Source organism: Mytilus trossulus, chromosome 3 (assembly GCF_036588685.1).
Source record: "Mytilus trossulus isolate FHL-02 chromosome 3, PNRI_Mtr1.1.1.hap1, whole genome shotgun sequence".
NCBI classification, from domain to species: domain Eukaryota; kingdom Metazoa; phylum Mollusca; class Bivalvia; order Mytilida; family Mytilidae; genus Mytilus; species Mytilus trossulus.
In genome coordinates, this window is record NC_086375.1 from 47565306 (window position 1) to 47587718 (window position 22413).

The following is a 22413-nucleotide window of genomic DNA, read 5'->3' on the forward strand; positions in this document are numbered from 1 at the left end:
TTCAAATTTAAACCTTTTATTTTCATTGCTGACATAAATGATATTGCTGCTGCACGAGATTCTGATAATGAGACTAAAGTCTTCGGTGTGAAATTACTAAACTCAACACTATGTCAATAAAACAAGTCCATAACGGGAACTAGGATTTGACTGTGATTTGCTATGTAGTTGCAACTCGCTATGGTTGAAACTATGATGTGCTATAGCTGAAACTGACCATGGCTGTAATGTCTTTGACGGATAAAAAAGTTCTTGTCAAATAAAGGAAGTACTCTTCTATATCCTATCAAAATTTACCAAGCCTCTGTTTCAAGTTTGCATGACATGAATGATCCATCAACGGCGCGTCCTCTGTGGCGTAGTTCAGGGTAGATCTAACTCATTAGATGAGTTTGTGCGCGAATTGTGAATGGTATTGTTCGTCACTGATTGTTCACTCAGTTTTTCATCAGATGGATAGAGATCCGTCTATAAGTTTATCCAGAGTTTATGTTCATGTCTCTTCATCTAGCTAACAGATGACGGAGAAGGCTTGAACGCCTTCTTTTCTTGTTTTTAATGACGGACAATAAAACATCTTCAAATACTTCATTCACTTCTTCCTTGTTATATGATGAACATTCAACATAAGCGTCAATTCCGTGTTTATCCATTATGCATAGTCCTTCTTGTTTAGACACATTGTTGTTCTCATCATCAATGTCTTTTCCAGTAGCCACTAAAATCACCGGTGTCTTTTTGCAAATCTTTCTGATTTCTGGAATCCAGAATGATTCGATGCTTTCAAATGAATCTCTGTCTGATAAACTGTAACACAATATGAAGACCTCTGATCCCTTGTAGGATTTCGTTCTAAGTTCTTTGTAGTCATGCTGAAAGAATAAAAAAAATATTTTATCAGCTTTGAGTTTAATTCATTTTTGTAAGATTTCCCGACCTACCCCTTTTCATAAAATAACGATATTGGAGAAACCCGAGGTTATTTCCAAGAAGTACGTGAGAAAGTACATACATTTAAATGCAAAGATAACCCTATTATGCATCCGGATTTATCGATTAAAGTTTCCCGGTACAGTACTGCGGTACTATATTTTAATCAATTAGTACATTTTTTCGTTGCTGCACTGCACATATGATGTAGAAATTTAAATATAAAACTAGTATGAATCGGTTCTTTCAAGTTAAAATAATATAAATCTGACTACATCATTTCCATTTAATCCCTTTTCTGGTAGCCGGTAGTTTTTTCTTCGGCCTTGGAAGTTGTCTCATTAACTAATACCATCATAAATGAAACTCATTTAACCATTTTTTATTTATCATCTTAAACTCTCAACTTTTGTCTTTATTTTAATATTTTAAAAATAGCAATCACATTATTATTAGTCTATTTTAATCTATACTTTTCCATAATTTTAACTGAATTCTAGCAAAAATGTCATCTTACCTGTCCAGAAGAGTCTACAATCCTGAGAGTATATTTGTCTCCCATAAACTGTGTAAGTACAGAATGCTCGTTAGTCACTGTAGCTTCATAATCTTCAATAGTCAGATCACCAATAAATGTTTTACAGATCTGAGATTTCCCCACCATTCCATCTCCAACTATGGTACAAGTAACGGTTTTATCACTAACTTGAGAAATCATTGTCCTGAAAGTAGTCTAACTAGTCTGAATGTATTAAATTAGTATAGCTCGTCTGAAGGTAGAACATGAAATGATTATTTTTAAACACCTGAGGTCTTTATATATGGCCTCATCTCAGGTATTGATCCGGAACGTTAGATCAACAACCTTGAAAATCAAGCAAACAACCTGTATCATGTAGTTTACAGGTGTAGGGGTTCAAAGATCTTTATATATTTAAATACTTATATTAAATCATTAAATTAAATCATTAAAAAAGATTGAAAAAAGATCTTTGATTTAACGAACAACATTAAAAGGAAATGTCCAGTTCAGTATTGGGGTTTTTCTTAGGTGTTCAACACGAATTTGTGATGTTTATTGAATTAAAATGATGTACTGCGTGTATATTAAATATAATTATGGTGTGCTTTTTCACGAATTTCTTGTTCAAATAAACTTTTATATCTACTTTATCAAAAATTAAATAAAAAAAACGCAAATCGTGAAATGTTCTGTATTCGTATAACATGTAACTTTAAGGTCTGTAACAAGTTCGACCACTTATGAGTCAGGCTATCTGGACCTTGTGATGCTCGTAATAGTTCCGTCTTTATTGTAGAAAAATTGAGAATGGAAATTGGGAATGTGTCAAAGAGACAACAACCAGATGAAAGAGCAGATAGCAGCCGGAGGTCACCAATTGGTCTTCAATGTAATCTGTTGTACAGACCAATTTCTTATAAAATTGAGAATGGAAGTGAGGAATGTGTCAAAGATACAACCCGACCAAAAAGCAGAAAAACAGCCAAAGCCCACGAATGGTCCTACAACACACCGACAATGTATTGAATTCCTTTTGCAGTTATTATGTATTACCTCAATTGTTTTAATTTATACTTTTCTTTTCGTTTTCGTTTGCTTGTTTGTTTGCTTGCTTTTTTTATTATTATTTATTTGTTTTTATATTTTTTAAGCTTAGGTACCAATTATTAACTAAAGACATTAAAAATTCTACTGCACGTTTTAATATACATGTACATGTATAATCAAATGCATGGTATTTGAAACCAGAAACAAATGAAGTTCAAGACTACAAGATTTGTAAATTTGATTGGTTTGTGTAAACTCCTCAGTAATTTAATATGCAGTAGCAAAGAATTGGATAAACAAGGCGCTCTTCTTATTTAAATAACCTAAGAGAACTTAAAATTCAGTACGAATCCCGTACCAGGAAGTACGCTTATCTTTATCTAAAGTAAATAGAAACTTTTCCTTATACGAGAAAAGTCTGCGGAAAAACCGATCTGTTATTATGAATGTTGATCTTTAGTTTTAAATGCAAGGAGCTCAATGTTTAACTAATAAAGTCCGTGTAAATATAGTTTAATAAAAAGAAATAAGAAGGCTGGTCCAGGGCAATGACTGTATTTTTACTACAATTCTATATACAAATCGTACACTCACTGTTTATTAAAACTAAAATAGACTTTTAAGCTTTTTATGCGACCACAACTAAAAACAAAGCAAACTATTTCAATGACATAACCTTTTTTTCACTGATAGAGGTCGTTCAGTATCGATTTTTATTCAAATGATGTAAACCAGTAACTACTTGTTTGATTGTCATATTTCAGATGTCATAAGATTGATTGTTTTAAAAGTACTCATGACGGCATCAATGTCAATGGATTTTAGTATGTGCACCTTTAACATATCGACATGATTGTAAATAGGTCATTGTTTTCTTTCGTGATTCAAATCTTTTGAAACTTGAATAATAAAAAACTATTTTGTTACTAATGTGAAATTAACAAAGCGAAGTTGGCATGTACTTATTTAATCGTAATCTTAAGCATCTAACGGAGGTTTTGACGATTGTATCAAAAGTTGATGAATAGAACCAGTCTTCATCGTAACAGTTAAAACGTACTTTTAAAACAGGTGATTTACTAAATTCCTAGGTCAAATAGCGACATATATAGATTAGATATTATTTCTCACAAATTAAAAATCTTTATTTTCTGGAAATGATTTCATATACATATCAGTATAAAATAAGATAAAACAATAAAGTATGTGACACTATCGAAGTTATGTGGGTCGGATCAGATAAGAGTAAGTCTACAGCCCTTATTACGATGTTACAATGAAGAAAATTGTTCAGAGCAGGCTTATGAATCCAAATGCACGAGTAGTGGCATATCACCTAAATGTATTCACAATTCATCAATTGAGTGTTGGTTACTATTACGTTTTAAAATTGTACTTGTCCATTCCCCATTCAACAAATACACACCAGTCGATCATAAGACCCGGCAAATCGTAATTGGACAAGAGATGAATAGGTATGAATGCCAAAACTTAAGGACAGTAGTCCAAATGGAATGAGATTGTAAATGACCATATATATGCCCTCCCGTTGCAGTTTTTACTTGAGTGTTTTTAGATGTATTAATCGTCGTCATTAATACTAGCCAAACTGAAGGTTTCCTCCTCAAGGATCTTACTGAAGACGAGATAGCAATATTACCATTTTTCATATACCCATGAAATTTGATATTGCATGATATCGAACCAGATTTAACGTAACAGCATAACCAGAAGTACAATAAAATTCAAAAAGCATACGAAAACCGTTTCTCAACAGACCAAATGGTGATGCAGGATCTTGTGATGTAGTATAGTTAATAGAAAAAGCGAAAAGGCATAGAGGATAACAAGACTGTCTCTAGTTTAATATGACACTGTATATTTTACATGTGAAGATATTAATTAATTTGACATATAATGCATGAATACATTTATGATTCATAAAAAAAATATAGGGGAAATTTATTCTTCATTGACATTTATGAATGAATTTGCATTATAAAATTTAATTACTATTAAAACATACAGTTGTTACCTCTGACGTTCTGTGTTTGTTTTGTTTGATTGGCTGTGTGTAACATAGTTGGTTTTACACGGACAAATAGATTCATTGATACAATTTTCACATCCAAGTCAAAGATTAAACACAAATAACTGCTTGCTCAACTAATTCATTAATTAATGCAGCCATCTACTTTCTATTCCTTATACTTAATGTTATGTTTGATCACAAAAGTTTGTATTTTATATGTTTATTGTATACCTTGTACGTGAAATTTCAAAAGTCAAATCTGAAAATAATTATGATAATGATATAGGGACATCCTGAACGATCTCCGTAATATGATAGATAGGTTACTAGACCTCACGCGATATCAGTTTACTTCAAATCATGTAGGAAAAACCTATAGATACATATTTTTGAAAAGGAAAAAGAAAATAGAAGTCGACGAGAGGACCAAACCCAGCCACGACAATTAAAAGCAGTGTAAAAAGGGAGGGAAGATCTGTACGGAAATGAGATATGAAAATAGGAACATGTGGTATGATTGCCTATGAGACAACTCTCCACACAGAAAGTAAATACACTGACAAATAATTACAATCCTTACAAAAAGAAGCAAAAACATTAAAAAAAAACCGACCCCGTTGCCCCTTCCCCTAAAAGAAACCCAAACGAACCCAAAACAAACGTAATAAAAAAGTTTTGATAATACAAACATTAAATTCACTAAAAGCCAGTAGCAATACCAGGTGCGATTGATGGTAACAGTGCATTCTGCATCACACACGAAAGCTTTAAAAGAAACAAGTGTTCCACCTAAACTCATTGAAAAACCTATAATCATGTTTAAGTGCATGTAAATAATAGCCTTTGTCTCTTTGGGATTTTATTTCATCATATGAAAGCCAGTGTCAATGTGCATGTCTTATAAGTAGCAAGTTAAGTTCATCCGCGTAAAGAGCTTATATTATTAATCTTTGTGGACAAAGTCACACTTTGATCAAGGTGACATATAGGACATACATTAATCACTCTTGAACAAAATTAATGCTGTGATTGGGGTGTCTGTTACTGCACAAAGAAGATACTATTACATTTGTTATACTTTAGTTAAAGGGTGTTAGTCGCTCTAGTTAGTTGTAATGTGAAACCTCTTTTAAAAGACACCACAACCAAAAAGGCGTTTTTAAATATATAGAATTGCACTGTCACGAATTTTAATTTAACGACTTACAATAAGTACTCACTGTGTTGATGCATTTATTCTGATAATAGTGGTAATATATAAAAATAACTGTAATTTAATCTGTTATTTTGTATTTTTTTAAAACACATTGAAAACATAGAAATACGAAAATAAACCAAACATAACTCGTCCACAAATGAACGTGTAAGTGTTCAAACGCACTAAGATTGGTATATTTAGACTTAAATTGAAGTTATACTTAGTGTCCGAAGATAAAGGCAACAGTATTATACCGCTATTCGAAAGTCACAAATCGATTGAGAGAAAACAAATCCGGGTTACAAACTGAAATTGAGGGAAACACATCAAATATAAGAGAGAACAAAACACAAGCGACAATGCAACAAACACAGTGCATCGTTGTCGATATAGCGTACCAACTGCATCCTTTTAATTTATTGCAATCTGATTCGTTTCTGTGCCTAGTTTGGCTATTGACATAACTTTACAAATTTTGAATCAAAGTTGCTATAGTTTTGAATGCTTTATAAATGTAATAATAGTTATAGGTTCATATGATCTACGGTAAATCATTCTTAGGTTTTTAATCATTAGTTTAGAAGCATGTCAACATATTAATTAATTTATAATTTATCAGCGCATATATATGTATATATTAGAAGAGATATGAGTCATGTGTCATATAGACAGTAATGCAATACATGCATTTTTTACATATACACATTCTCTTGGTCTGGTTTTTTTCCCAACTGTCCCTTGTTTATTCTATAATGAAAGCACATAGGTCAATCATATCGTCGTTAACACACAAGTATACAGATAGTTTAAATATTTGATAGAAGTTAAATCTTCCAATAAGGCAGATTGTTGATTTTTAATTTGTAAATCCATGATTTTTGCGCTGTAAAATATGAGCCGGAATTTACAATCAGAACCCCTATGCCGAAGATTTAAGACTACATATTGCTCTCCGAAGATTGAAGACTACACATATTACTGTGTAAATAAACACTAAAAAGTCTCTAAAGGGTTGGCATTTCGGGAAAAATTAACCTGACAAAAATATCAAACTTCAAACGAAATTTAAATCGGAAATTCCTTTTAAATTTTGCAAGATCAAAGCTCAAACATTTCAAACGAATGGAAATCAACTGTCATATTCCTAACGTAGTACAGACATTTTCTTTTGTAGAAAATGGTGGATAAAACCTGTGTTTATAGCTAGCTAAACATTTAACTTGTATGACAGTAGTCTAGAATTCCATTATTTTGACAGAAGTGTGTGAGTAAAAAACAGACGTAAAAATGCAGATTAAGTACATGGAGAAAGCCTCGAAATTAAACCACTTAAATCATAAGACTACAGCTGCATTTTAAAACAGAGAATTTCATGATAATGAATTTTTTTCCCTCCAAAAATGACTTTCGCTTTGTGTGAGGACGAAACTCATAATAAACTAATAACCTTTTGGTTTTCGGAAGACACTTGGTTTGAACTTGTTTTTATAAGGAAGTTCCTATTCGATATTTCACATTTTTTTTTTTTTTTCTTCAAATTTACAGACTATTTCCTAAGTGTTCCAAAAACAACCCCATATTTCTTAGTATTCAAAACGAAAGCATCTTAATCTGGATCTGCCTAACTACTTCCAAAGAAGGCATCTAATACAAAGCTCTGATTCCTTTCACGAATTTGGTAATACTTTTTGGACCTTTTGGATTATAGCTCTTCATCTTTTAAATATGCTTTGGATTTCAAATATTTTGGCCACGAGCATCACTGAAGAGACATGTATTGTCAAAATGCGCATCTGGTGCAACAAAATTGGTACCGTTGATTTTATTATTATATATAGATACATTTTTGTTTGTTCATGAAGATACTGTTATTTTAAATTCTAGCAGCGAACATCCTTAAGAGCAATGGCATTTGAACGCCAGTATACAGGTGATACTAAATGATTCTCATTTGACCAAAGACAGCCTAAGTAAGGGAACATATGGGTAATACACCTATGTAGTGTTTTGATATTGTCCAAGTATTGACTTAGAAATTGTGAAGGATACACACTTATCCTAAATTGATGCAAATGACCTTTTAACTAGTTAATTGTGGAATTGTTATCATGCTTCTAGTCAAAATAAAACCAGGATGGAATTTACAACTAAATGTTTTGCGAGATCTTACTAAATAAGCCATTCTTATGAAGAAAGAAATAGCTAAGGTACAATTTTGAAGGTTATTACGAGCAGACAGTCAAATTTAATGTAATAAAAATATCAACAAAGGTATTAATAATAAGGATATTGACCTTATATCCCTGTTTATGCAAAAGTATATCAAAAAAATACTGAACTCAAAGTCAAGTACGGAGATAGTCCATAAAACTGACAAAAAATCAAACGTTATCAAACCAACAGATTAAGCAAAAACAACTGTTGTATTCCTTACTTTGTACAAGCATTTTCTAAAGAAGTTAAGATTTCGATGACAATTGCAACAAAAATCTGTATTAATGTCAATTTTAATTCATTTTTCAATTTAACTAGTCATTGGGTTTTAGTTTTATCTGTGAAAGATCATAAGTCGAAATAATTTCACAATGTTATATATGAAAATACCAACCGTTGTTGAGGGTATATCACCATAACGCTACTGGACTAAAATTGCTTTAAATTTACAGTATTCTGTAGATATAAAGTAGTTGGTGAATCGCATAAAATATAACGGGTACTTTCATATTTAAATGTATATAATGTTATGTTACTATTATGCGAGTTCTACCTGTGAACTTAGTAAAAAGAAAATTACTTTGATCAAGTCAAAAGAAATCAAAATTTCTGTATATACATCAGTATCAAATAGACAGAAAAGTTTAACAGATCATGCTGAGTCACTTAGGAGGCCTTTAATTTTCCAACAAATAAATATTAATCATATTTGTGAACGATAAGCTATAAACTATGCTTCATGAATCTAAACTTTAACTTTGCGGTTATATTTGTAGGTATATCAAAGCATGTTTCTTCCCGGGAGAAGTTTTGCCATCATTTCACCCACTCTTGAGGTTAATATATGATATTTTACTTAATTCAGGTTTATTATTATTATTCTTATGGTTTAACGTATCAATTTTTTTTTATACAAATTAGAATTAGCTGTGGGTATCCATTTTAATGCAAATAAAGGCAAAGTACAGTCTACAATAATATAACTTTGGGATTTTTATAGTATGTAATGCCAAATGTATAATTTGTGCAGGTTGGCTAAATATCAAAAGTTACGAACCAAAATAAATTAACTGGTAACACACTTGCTGTCCTGCAGAAAAGCAAGATGCTTAGTTTTGAAGACCGGTATACTACTTTTGCCTTTATTTGCATAGATCCAAAAATTAAATAACGAAAATACAAAACTCCGAGGAAAATTCAAATCGGAAAGTCCCTAATGAAATGGCAAAATTAAAGTTGAAACACATCACACGAATGAATAACAACTGTCAAGTTCCTGACTTGAAATAGGCATTTTCGTATGTAGATATAACTCAAGCTAATAAATAATATAAGAAAAAAATCGATATGACATTAATCATTTATTTTGTTAACATCTGAATCAAACCATTTTTTTATTATGATTTTGTTTACTATGTGGGACGGTATTTTGGTGTGTGAAAATTTACTCAATAAATCATGTTTATATAGATGTCATGTTTTATATATATAACTTTTATTATTTTGTTTTGAACTATTAAATCAAATCAAAGTGTTTGAATCTATAACAGAATGCCAGTGATATTATTATTTCAACATAATAGCAACGAATGAACAAGTTCATTCACTATTGCTACCAATATTGTTTTGTCAAAATATTATAAAACCACAATGCAATTTGCTTCGTCTTTAGATGTGTTTGACGATTCTGATTTCAAATATTAAATCAACGGTAAAGAGTAATTGGTTTTGTAGTTTGACAGAAACCACTGGCTCTTGAATATATGAAAAATAAGTATACTCAATATCTATAGTTAAAAAAAAAATGAAAAAAAAGTATTATAAAAAATACCTAACTAAAAGGTAAATTTTAAAATTGAAAATTCGATAAAAAAAAGATGATAAAATCAAAAACTCGACTATACAAAGCAACGGAACAGAACAAATGTAATACATTTGAAAAACTGAACTCGTTACTTCTGTCCGTTAGTTTTGTTATCATTTTATGAGTTGATGAAAATAACCAAAGCAGTGACATATTATCTCAGTATTTGAGGGATCACCACTGGACTGGCGAAATCATCGGACTCGAAATTTTTGTTGTCGGTTGAACCTTCTTATTAATTGCGCGAGTCATCAAAGGAACCAGGCATATAACTAAGTACATTATAAGCGGTTTTTGTCTACAGTTGATTTATGAGTGTCACTAGAGTTAAAGTAGTTACCTAAGTTCGCAAATTGCATTTCGACAGTGAAAGACAAAATGATAATTCAGAAATTGCAATAAACCTTGCTATATGTATGCCTCTACAACAACCAGGCTTTTGAATGCTTGTAGCACCATCTCGAGTAGAACACATATGTTTGCTTTCTTTGAATATGTACGAACACTTTGGTTCACATTTATTTTGAATGTATTCGATCTTGTTCCAATTAACAGAGTTTTTTTGTAACTGCTATTTCAATTACAAATATAACAAACGCATTCAGAAGAATAATTTCTTGTCAATTTTCAATACCTAAATCCAAGTCCACCTGCACTTGGGCGGCCACGCCAATACGATAACCCAATGATTTGTGTTTAGGTCATTCTGCAAAGAATCTGTTAGTATTATTGTAATGATTGGACTCTGTAATATTTTTTTCAGTTCTTTATATAATGTAAGGCTTGTGATGATAGGTTTGATGTTTGTGAAACAATATGCATGTTTGGTGTCTATATCAGTGTGCTCGCTATTCTGCATTGACAATAATTGTATTGCAGTCAAATGAGTATAATTATATCAAGACTTTTATTTCTATTTTCCAAGTTTTAGACACACAAATGATTCCTATTACAAGTATTACCTAGATATATCAGTAAACGACATAAAACAAACGCTTAGAGTATACTAACTTCATTCTACTATACTTATTCTTTTTTTATGGTTTTGTTTACCATTAAGACGATATTTTTGGTGTGAGATTTTACAAACTAGATCCATATAAGAATAAAAGTTTTATTATTTTGTTATGAAGTTATGAAGTGAAAGTATACTTTATCGAGCTATAAAAGCATAAATTTATGTTATACCTTTATTTTCAACGTAACAACATGAACACAGCAACGGTGTGTTATGTAAATTTTCTCTCTATGACAGTGTGCATTATTTTTTTTTTACTTTCACATTGATAAATGCATTAAGTCTCGCTTACGTTTTGTAATCTTCATAATGATTTGATTTTTTTTCATTTTGTTTTAAAATCAGTTCAAGCACATAAACATATAGAAATGCAGATGATTTATTGCATTTTTTTTTCTTTTACGTTTTTTTTTTAAATAGTAAAAGGAAAAAACCTGAAATGCATCACAGGTTTAGGTCAGTGCTTTAGAGATGTATGTATTGACATAGTTTAATAGCCAAGTTTTTGTTTGCAAATGACTCACCTGACAAAATATACCCTGTTGTATTCCATTGTTATTATGTTTAGAAAGTATCCTAGGTAAATGTCTTTTAATTATCCATATATATATATTTGTCCGTGTCATATTTATGGTTAATGTTGCTGGGCGCAGTACGTAAAGAGTACAATGTATTTCATGTCATTTATGGGCAGCTAGTAGTCTTTATAATAAATATCAAAACATCATGTCCTTATGACCATGATGTAAGGGGTTGAATCATTTGTTCATATATAAGAATAAGGCATAATATATATTCCAAAATAAATGGACAAGTCAATTGTCATTATTTAATGGTTAGTATTGGGATAAGGTTTTGAAAGATCATCACGGAAAACGAATGGCGATTTACTGTTGGAATCTTGACTTGATACAAACACTCTCAAATAAAAACATATGGGTTTAACAGCTTTTTTAACGCCACAAACCTATTTGAAAGATATTCTAGAATAAACTTTATCTCTTAGGTTTACAAATTTGGTAAACAGTCATTTTAGAAACTAAACAACAACTATTGGAGTCAACGTCCCTGCATCCCGTACAACGGTTGTTTATAGGCTTTTGTAAAGATAAAAAGAGGGTCTTTGATTCTTCATCATATGTCTAACTTAAAATACGTCCAAATTAAGAAGTTAATTACTCTGTATCTTTACACCTTGCTTAAACGATAGGTTTTAATTAAAAAGAGGTGGTGTGAATGGAGAACGTTCTCTCTTTAACATAATGAAAAACATGACTAAAAGTGGAGTGTAGTAATTCACAGTTTCGTATCATAATTTGTTTTAGCATATACTATTTGAAAGCCTTGTTATAAAAACAAAGACTACATGAAGAGGAATTGAAATCCTCATTGATACAGCAACATCATCTACACAATAATATAGAATAGATATTCAAAAGCCATGCACAAAATACGATCTCTTCTACACAAAGGCATGTAAATGACGAGTTTTACGTTTAATCTATATCTATAGTGAATAAGATTATAAGAGACTTATTAAAACAATTTGTTTTAGATACAAAATATACTAATATATAAACCCCTTTCAATTCACATGATTTACGACATATACAATTTCACGCTTTTTAATCATAACCCGTGACTTCTCAATGGTATAGAAGTAAGTCAAATAAAATCAGTTAAGGATACAGAACAATTTTATAATGTTGATATATAGAGACTGAGCAACATGAACACCACCAAAAACAAAATCTGGGGGTGATCTCAAGTGCTCCAGAAGGCTTAGCAGATCATGTTTATGTTACGGCATCCGTCGTGATGCGCATGTAAGTACAAACCCGGTGATAAGTATAATTCGGTAGGTAACATTCTGGAATAGGAACTGTACTATATAAGTTACGGCATGAGGAACATATCTGCTATCACCTGTGAAACGGATATTCCTGAACGATCAATCAACTTGTGATGGCGTCCGTAAAACTTATGAAGGGATGATTTCAACTTCAACTTTTGGTTAAATATCTTCATTGTGAGCGGCAAATCCTCTATCATTGAAATCATTACTGAAAATACAAGCCAACTTAATATATACGATGTAAGATGGATCATCTGTAATGTTGCTGCACAGAAATGGAATGTTCACAAGTGGAAAGCTAAAATCTTAATTGTAATAGAGTTAAATGTTAACGAACAGAATGGTCAACTTTTCTAAATATATGTAGGTTCTTCCATTTCCGTGTAGATATTGAAAATGAGGTTAATGGATACAAATGATAAAACCATTTCATCAACAGTAGGTTATGGTGTATGATCTAAAAAAATATATAAAATCTAAACGGTCCTACTATTTCATCTTCGACCAAGTGCTTATAATAGTTTGAAAATTGATTTGTGAAATCCTTGTCTGTAATCTAGTACAACCTAGCTTTGTAACGGTATAATATGAAGTGGATTTATTTTTTAAAAACACCTGAGATCTTTTATATATACTGACTACTCCATGTAATGATCTCCCCGGATACCCTTAATACAACCTTGAGATCCAACAAACATCCAGTATGTGGTAATTCTATGACACTTAGAAGTTGAAATTATAAATAGAATTATTTAAACTTTCACGATCATCAAAATCAAAGCAAGTGTTTAATTCAGAATTCCTGTAATCTTTGGTACATTTCTGGTCAAATTTCACTGATGTACTGTATACATATGATCATCCCCTTTAAATTCTGGGTTTATGAAACTGTGAATGGTTCTGTTTATCCAAAACAAATAAGGCCTTAGTCGCATTTGATGTACATTTTCCGAAAATTTTGGCTAGCAATGATCATCAATTATTTTTTTTAATTTGTCTTTCCTGTACGTTTATTCAAGAACTACTGGTAACACATTAATAACACATTAACTTTGGTTGCTTTGATGATTTTGTACTGTTGAAAATAATTTTATGTCGTTAATTGTTAAAGTATTATTAAACGAGTTTTGTTGGTCTTTTTTATTTAATTATTTCAACCCATCTTTCTGGTTTTACAAATATATACTAGTATATTCAATTTTGATCTACTAGTTTCAAAACGTAATAACGTCTTTGAGTTGCATATTGGACTTTCTATTTCCGATTCCAAATATGTCAAAGTTTACCCTGTACGATTGTTTGGTGATCTGCTTTAGTGGTTATCAAATAGATCGTTTTCTGTATTTTGGAATTTGTTCCGATTGTTCCTTTGTTTTCCTCATATAATTGATGTGTTTCCATTGCTTTTGGTTTGTTACCCGGATTTGTTTAGTCTACTTTCTTTAATGTTCTTTATTTGTTTCTTTTCCTGCACGTTTGGGAAATCTGGTGAAGGTAATTGTGATGCGTAATGAAGTCCTTATCTACATAGTACTACCGATAAAGTGCTGCTGTGGATAGTCTTAAAGTCTTCGAATGTTACATCTGCCTATCTAGACTATCTTGCTTTTGTCCTGTTTTATCCCAACACATATTTTGCCTGTACAAAATCCGTCTAACTTGTTTAATTTTTGTTCATCGTTGTTTCTTTTTTTTTGTAATCCCTCAGTCCCACTAGGCCACGATCGCACTACGATCTGTGAAAAAAAATGCAAATTTTGATGATCGTAGTACGATCGTGTAGATCGCAGTAAGGTCGTATCACGGTCGTGGTGAGGTCTTCAAGATCGTGATGAGCGTGGCAAACTTTGAACATGTTCAAAACAAACGTCGTGCGGTCTTGGCGAAATCAGGTCGTAGTAGAAGCGTAGTGAGAGCGCACTAAGATCGAAGTAAGATCGCAAAGGTCGCTGTACCATCGTAGTGAGAGCGTAGAGAAAGCGTGATTCTATTCGGAGAAACTGCGCTACGATCTTATTTCGACGTTATTACGGCCTCACTACGATCACCACGTTCTCACCGCGACCAACCTATGCTTCTACTACGACTATACCACGCTGTTTACGACAATAGTACGATTCTAGCACGCCCTTGCCGTCCTCATCGAGCTCTTATTACGACCTGAAAACGTTCACACTACGACCATTATTCTCATTGTCATTTCTTATAAATATTTTAATTCTCTCCAGGTTTTGTTTGTCTGTGTGTAATTGGTACTTCTTGTCCATTTTCTCTAATGGCTCAACCATGCTTCTTGTTTTCATATAAATTAGACCGTTGGTTTTCTCGTTTGAATAGTTTTACACTAGTAATGTTTGTTTATGCTTTGTGTTTCAACTTAACCAACTGTACTACTGAAACTAGAAGTGTGGTTTAAATTTAGAAATCTTTTCTTTACCAAACTTATATTTTCTACTGTTAACTCTCTCCGTTTTAGTAAAATAAGGACCCTGTGTTCAATCTTCGATGTTTAAATACAGCAATTGATACACGTGTGCATGATCAGATTTTACGAATTTCAATAAGCGACTCGTGATAATAATACAAATACACAGCTAATGGTAATCAGTAAGAACGAAAAGGAAAGCGACAAAAATTTTGTTGACCATAAAGACGTGCCTATGCGTCAATTAAGAACAATCAGGCATGTTCTCACTTATATCAGACTGATATGAGAATTTAACGATAATGTTGTATTCCTTTCGGAGTATGTTGATTGTGTATATGTACGCATTTCGTATGATGCATGCACATTATGTGACGATGTCCATTCGTCTAGCATTACCAGTATACCGTATTTGTTCAGTAGGTTTGTATATTATAAAGGATAGAAATTATAGATGCAAACAGTGGTAAACTACTGTTACCTCGTGTCTTATACAAAGTTTAAATTGAGTGCGTTTTGACAAGATAAGAAAAAAGAGTATTCCTCTTGTTTCATGCATACACATCAGTACTTTCTTGTTGTTTCACGAAAATGTTCCTTGTTCATCAATACATTATGCCAGTCTGACTATCACACCCTCTTTTCGACTTGTGCATTCGGACATATCTATATATATGTTGTTTGTTTCACAAATAATTAATGAATACATACTTTGCCAGATATAGGGACCTTTGCTGTCTAAAGGTCACACAATTGTCATGAAATGGGAGCATATTCAATCATGTCTATAATATACAATGAGCTTAAGCGGTTTATTTAAACCTCCTTTATTGCATCTGTTTCTTATATATTGCTTACCTAGGTTCTAATTATGTATTTAATATTTGTATACTTAAAATGTTTATGTATACTTTAAAAGGTACTGTTAGAAAGCATCAAGGTTGTTATTTACAACAAAAAAAATAATTAAATTGTAAACCCTGGACGTATTGACGCAATTACTGAATAACCTATTGTTTAGACTTATCATGGATAATTATTGATAACAATCTTTTGAAATTTGAATAAAGCAATGTTTTTGTAAATGTATATGATATAAACAAAGCTTAGTTAAGATGTACTCTTCAGTTGTTATACCTATATTTGTAACAGAGGCAGGATATGTGTGTTTCAAGGCCTTTTTTTTTTTATTCTGTTAAAATGATAAAAATGGTATCTATGATTAGTTTATTTGATAAACGAACAGATTTCCTGAATTACTATTGAAATCTTAATTCCAATAATAATCTTTAATTTTGTTTTAATCATGAGTAACTATCAATGCATCGAACGAACTCAGAAAAAAATGATAAAAACGAATATACATAATACAAATATTAAACATGTGAATATCAAATTAAAAACAGCATAACAAGAAAAAGAAACATTTTCGTCTGAGAAAGTTGTAAGATATTTCAGTGCAAATACATAATCAATCAAAGCATTGACAATCATAATCATGTATCTCTAAATGAATGTAACGTTTCAAATACTATACATTGTTTTAAAAAGAAGATGAATAATAATTTGAAGGTTTTAATTTCATTTATACACGCAATGTATGATGGAACCTTCATTTGATCAATAATAAATGTAAAAAAATAATGATATGTTATAGTGCATTCACATTTGTGAATTGATTTTGTAAGATACAATTAATTTATATTGATACATAGATTAATAAAAAGTCAAAGCCAGACATTGATTGATTCAACTATGTATCTCATTATCTAACATGAAGACCATTGTTTAACATGTGAAATTATCTTATTGCTGTAACAGGGGGTATTGGTGGCCAAGCGGTTTAAGTAGTTCTTCAACTATAATCACTATTCAGTCAACACTGATGTTGTGAGTTCATCCCCGCTCGTGCGGGTGCACTCGACTCCCATCTTAATTGATTAGGATTGTCAATTTTCCTAATGAAAGATGGTGGTTTTCTCTAAGCACTCTAGCTTTCACCACCAATAAAAACTGGCCGCCACGAAATAGCCTAAAAGTCCTAACAACTCATCAAATATATTTGGAGAACTCAATGCTATTTTTGTGTAAAGCAATTCCGACCTATTGTTTCCATAAATAAATAAATCGTAAATAATATTGTGAAATTGGTCTTCATATATATAGATCGTAATTTCCACCTTCAATCTAGAATATACCATACTTTGTTTCGAAAGAATTAACCATTTTAAGTTGTGTGAATGATGATATGAAAAAAAATATATTTTGTAACAAGTTGGGAATGCCAAGATGTTTTGTAAAAAGTTCAGTTTTGTGCAATATTCTTCTAAGAAAGTCATAGACGTTTCTCTTGAAAATGAAAAAGATATTTTTTGTTCAAAATGCTACAATTAACCGGCAACCTTAATATAGAGGGACACATTTACTGAACCCAAAACCAAAATTTGACGATTATACAAAGTCACTACTGTAAGTAATTGTTTAAATTTTTCTAAACTTCTATAATTATGGTAGTGGACAAAGGGTCAGCTTTGATCATTGTGTCTCTTCGTACACCTTATTCATTATGCTTTGAATTAGGCATTGTTCCTGCACAGTGGTAATACTCAAGGGGATAATGTTTTGTGATATTTCATTTCATGGGTGGTACGTGTACTTAGTTATCCGCTCTACTGGATTGTAATTCTATACTTTTTATAGACACATCATTACTTAAAAGGCGTATCAATATAAAATTGAAATGTCATGAATTTAAATTTAATGATTTTCCATACACATTTGAAGTACTCAATCTAAAAATAGTAATAAAATTGAAATATAAAAAAATGGGAAAAGTGGTTTCAATAGATAATTAGCCTGTGAAATGAACACTTTAAAAATGTGTTATTCCAAAGCGCTTTTCAGTGTCAACCTTCGTTAGGAACGTTCAAACCTAAACATTTGAAAGTCAGGAATGTGTATTTACTCTAAACATGTTTTATTTTATTGTAATGGGAATTTGTTAAATATATAAGTGAAAAATGGTTGTATAGGAAAGGGAACACGAAAGGAAAGAAAAATAATTATATGAAAATATCCTTTTTTTATCCTGTTTTTTTTTACATGTATTACCAGCACCAATTTGAAAATTTCCAATTGCACATATTGTCAAAAATATCAAAAATAGCTACTTTAAATAGTTAAAAAAAAACTAAATATTGAATATATGATCTCCTCCCAAAAAATATGAGGTAGGTTTTTAAAAAAAAGCACATTTCACGAATTCTACAACTTCGGTTCTGCTTTTACAATGCTCTAGTATTTTAAACATCTTTATCACAATTAAATTGATAAAAGTATATGTGACATTAGTTTAATGACAATGTTTACCTTCAGGGAGTTATGTAGGTGTATATTATTTATTAATAATTGCAATGATAAAGGCAACTGTTTAATGATTTATATGTTGGTCTTTGCAACTTTATAATTTTATTTCAAAATGGATTTTATTTAACGACAATTTATAGCGTAGATTTATTGGTAACCCCTTTTGTGATGTTCTTTTTTATGTGTTTGTCTTGCTTGGAGGCGATTGTATATACGTCACTTTCTAAAGATATACTTTTTACAGTGGTGCGTTGGAGTTCTAATAGACACACAACTGATCAATTGAAATATGTCAATCTATTCTCCTATTAGCATTTGTATACTGAGCCAAAAAAGTTTAGCAACAAAAATATGAAATTTTATTTTATTACAAAATTGTAACAACATATGATTTTGATTATAAAAAAATGAAATTATTACATGTCAGAAGTAACATGAATGTTTATCACTCACATTCATTAGGATTTTCTTTGTATGGAGCGCGGGAGGGTCAAAATGCAAAAATGAGATTAGTGTTATTCAAAATCAATTTCTCGGTCATGTCCTAAATGCATTAATGAAGGATTGGCAGGCGCACCAGCAGCTTCCCTTAGTCAATGCACTACTCTTGTGGCCGGAAAAAACTTGTCACGTGTTGGTGTAAAGCGAAAGTAGCGCTCCTCCCTTGACGATAGTTTTTCTTGGACTACGACATATCGACCTACCCCATGCAGTTGCAATTTGTCGATATCTGTTTGTTAGTCTCTAAACTGTTGAATTATGGACATTTAATCAAGCCTCAAAATTAGAAACACTCATTCTGGCATCAACCATTCCAATAGCCTTCTGACGGTCATTTTTGGAGAGGCCAGGTTGACGCCATATGCAATTTTTTCAAACTTTTTTGTGTTTTTCTTAATAATGGTGTGTTTCTGAACGTTAGTGAAAAAAAAATTCAAATTTTGTTTCAAAAGTACAGGTACAGAAGGAAAAACATCAATTACACGTGGAAAGCTAAAATGGCGCGAAATCAATCATCCAGAAAAAAAGTAAGACTGTTAAAAATTACAGGTAAAACTAAGGATTATATCAATGATGTTTAAAAAAAATAATTCCAGAAACAACAACAAAAAAAAATTGAAAAAAAAGTGTTGCTAAACTTTTTTGGCTCAGTATATTTCTTTACATTGGGTTCGTTGGACGGACTTCATGATTTCCGAAAGAAATAAGATTTTTTATCACATATCATTGACTTAAAATATTTTGGCTTTGAGCGTTCCCCATGAAGATGATTTAGAAGTCAGCTATATGTGCATATAATAGTACCATTAATTAGATAAGTCAGGGTTACTATAGTGGCGTGATTAAAACATACTTTTCTTAACTTTTCAATTAATAAATTTGAAAGTTATTATAAAACTAAGGTTCTTCTTATCATGCAACGGTTATCTTAGATAAATTTTGTCAAGTAGCTTTTTTGTGTGTTACAATACATGAATTTTAACGATGCCATAACGAGTTGGTTATCGTTGTGGCTATCTGTTCACAGAGGACGACGGATATGATTCAATTTACATAACCTCATTCCTGTTCTCTTTTCCTTGAATGCGACTTACCGAATAAGACGGGCTTATATTCACACGAGCAACACGACGTCGGCCGCATATGGAGCAAGGTCTGTTTATCCTTTCAGAGCAACTGGAATCATCCCCGGTTTTAGGTGAGGTTCGTGTTTCTAAGTTTTGCTTTGTTGTGTTCTGCGTACTATAAAGTCTTTTTCGTCCCCCCCCCCCCCCCCCCGTTTTTGCCATGGCTTTGTCAGTATAATTTCGATTTATTATTTTGAATATCGTTCGCTATGTTTGCAACATTGTAAAAGGTCCATATAAAGCAAGAGAAAACAAATCGTAAACGGAATATTATATCAAAGAAAAAATACATTGACAAACATAATATAGTTCAACAATACTGATATTTACCAAAGATTCATGACTTTGAACACCAAAATGTTTATGCTGCATAATGAGACTTCTTTGATATCTCGTTATAACTTTTGTCATGTATTCAATAGAGCCAAAGTGTATTGATCTTGTTAACATGAACATTTAATTTTGATAACATGTTTACATGAATTTACGTTATATTTAAATTTTCAACTACTTTTTGATTATCAAAATTAATACTAAAATAACTTGTTATTTCTAAATACAGGTGTTATTATTTTTACCATGTCATTTAAAAATCATTTACGTGATTTAAATAAAGGGTGCAACATCATCTTCCTGGTATTTGTCTAAATCTCAATTGAAATACTGTGACTTGAATATTAAATCTAAATAATAAAGCTGTATTACTTTTCAATATTTTTTTTACTTTGTTTTTGAAATTTTAATTTTCGATCAATATTTACTAAAATGTGAGGAAATGTGTAATAATGATAGTAAGACAACACTTGTTGAAATAAAGAAAACACCTCTTAAGTCACCGACAAGGCAACCCCTTGATCACAGATTGCTGAACTGGAAGCGATAAAAGTATATGGCAGACGCGCACAAGCATGTGAAAATCCCTTCCAAAACTTGGAAAAGCAGTGATACATACAACAACAATAACAAACAGCAGTAAATCATGTAAAACTCAGCTGGGAAAGGCTTGACTTATTAAATTGCAACAAATCACAAAATCAAATAACAAAACGACAAAATACACAAACGTACTAATTTACGTGTACTTGCAATAACAGGAATCTAGTTCCAAGCGAATTACAACTAGCCTATTTCACATTAAGTCATTAAGGACACAGAAAACGATATAATATTGGAGATGGAATGGTTAGCTGCCGAAGACAATCACTATATTCAAAGGAAAGGAGAACGCATAACTGTGTTAACGACCAACAAGACATATCAGTGATCAGTGGTTTTGGTTATAGGTCTGTGAGAAAAAAAATAATTAAAGTAGGACTGAGAGAGAGAACGACTAAAATCAACATTAAAATGATTGCATGGTCACCATCATAAATTGATAGCCAGGCATATGTCAAACTTCTGAGCGAATTTTTTTCACAAGTCTCAGATCTTAAAGACATCAGATAATTGTTTCCAATTTACTATAGCGAAATTATAAATTGAATTTGAATTTGTACACAAAAAGATGCATGCAAAAATGACGAAATTTATCTTGTGGACGAATATAGTTTTAAAGGTACCAGGATTATAATTTAGTACGCCAGACGCGCGTTTCGTCTACATAAGACTCATCAGTGACGCTCATATCAAAATATTTATTAAGCCAAACAAGTACAAAGTTGAAGAGCATTTGGGATCCAAAATTCCAAAAAGTTGTGCCAAATACGGCTTAGGTAATCTATGCCTGGAATAAGAAAATCCTTAGTTTTTCGAAAAATTAAAAGTTTTGTATACAGGAAATTTATAAAAATGACCACATTATTGATATTCATGTCAACACCGAAGTGCTGACTACTGGGCTGGTGATACCCTCGGGGACGAAACGTCCACCAGCAGTGGCATCGACCCAGTGATGTAAATAGTTATCAAAGGTACCAGGACTATAATTTAGTATGCCAGACGCGCGTTTCGTCTACATAAGACTCATCAGTGACGCTCATATCAAAATATTTATTAAGCAAAACAAGTACAAAGTTGAAGAGCATTTGGGATCCAAAATTCCAAAAAGTTGTGCCAAATACGGCTTAGGTAATCTATGCCTGGAATAAGAAAATCCTTAGTTTTTCGAAAAATTCAAAGTTTTGTATACAGGAAATTTATAAAAATGACCACATTATTGATATTCATGTCAACACCGAAGTGCTGACTACTTGGCTGGTGATACCCTCGGGGACGAAACGTCCACCAGCAGTGGCATCGACCCAGTGATGTAAATAGTTATCAAAGGTACCGGGATTATAATTTAGTGTGCCAGACGCGCGTTTCGTCTACATA

The 22413-nt window shown here is 31.7% G+C and overlaps 1 protein-coding gene across 1 annotated transcript; it reads right to left on the reverse strand.

Moving 5' to 3' along the window:
* Window positions 1-1725, reverse strand: LOC134711668 (cdc42 homolog). Its single transcript, XM_063572430.1, has 2 exons — window positions 1448-1725; window positions 1-872 (listed from the first exon to the last, which is right to left on the reverse strand). Exons 1-2 carry the CDS (start codon window positions 1646-1648, stop codon window positions 504-506), a joined length of 570 nt encoding a protein of 189 aa, XP_063428500.1. The 5' UTR covers window positions 1649-1725; the 3' UTR covers window positions 1-503.
* Between the last annotated feature and the right edge of the window lie 20688 nt (window positions 1726-22413).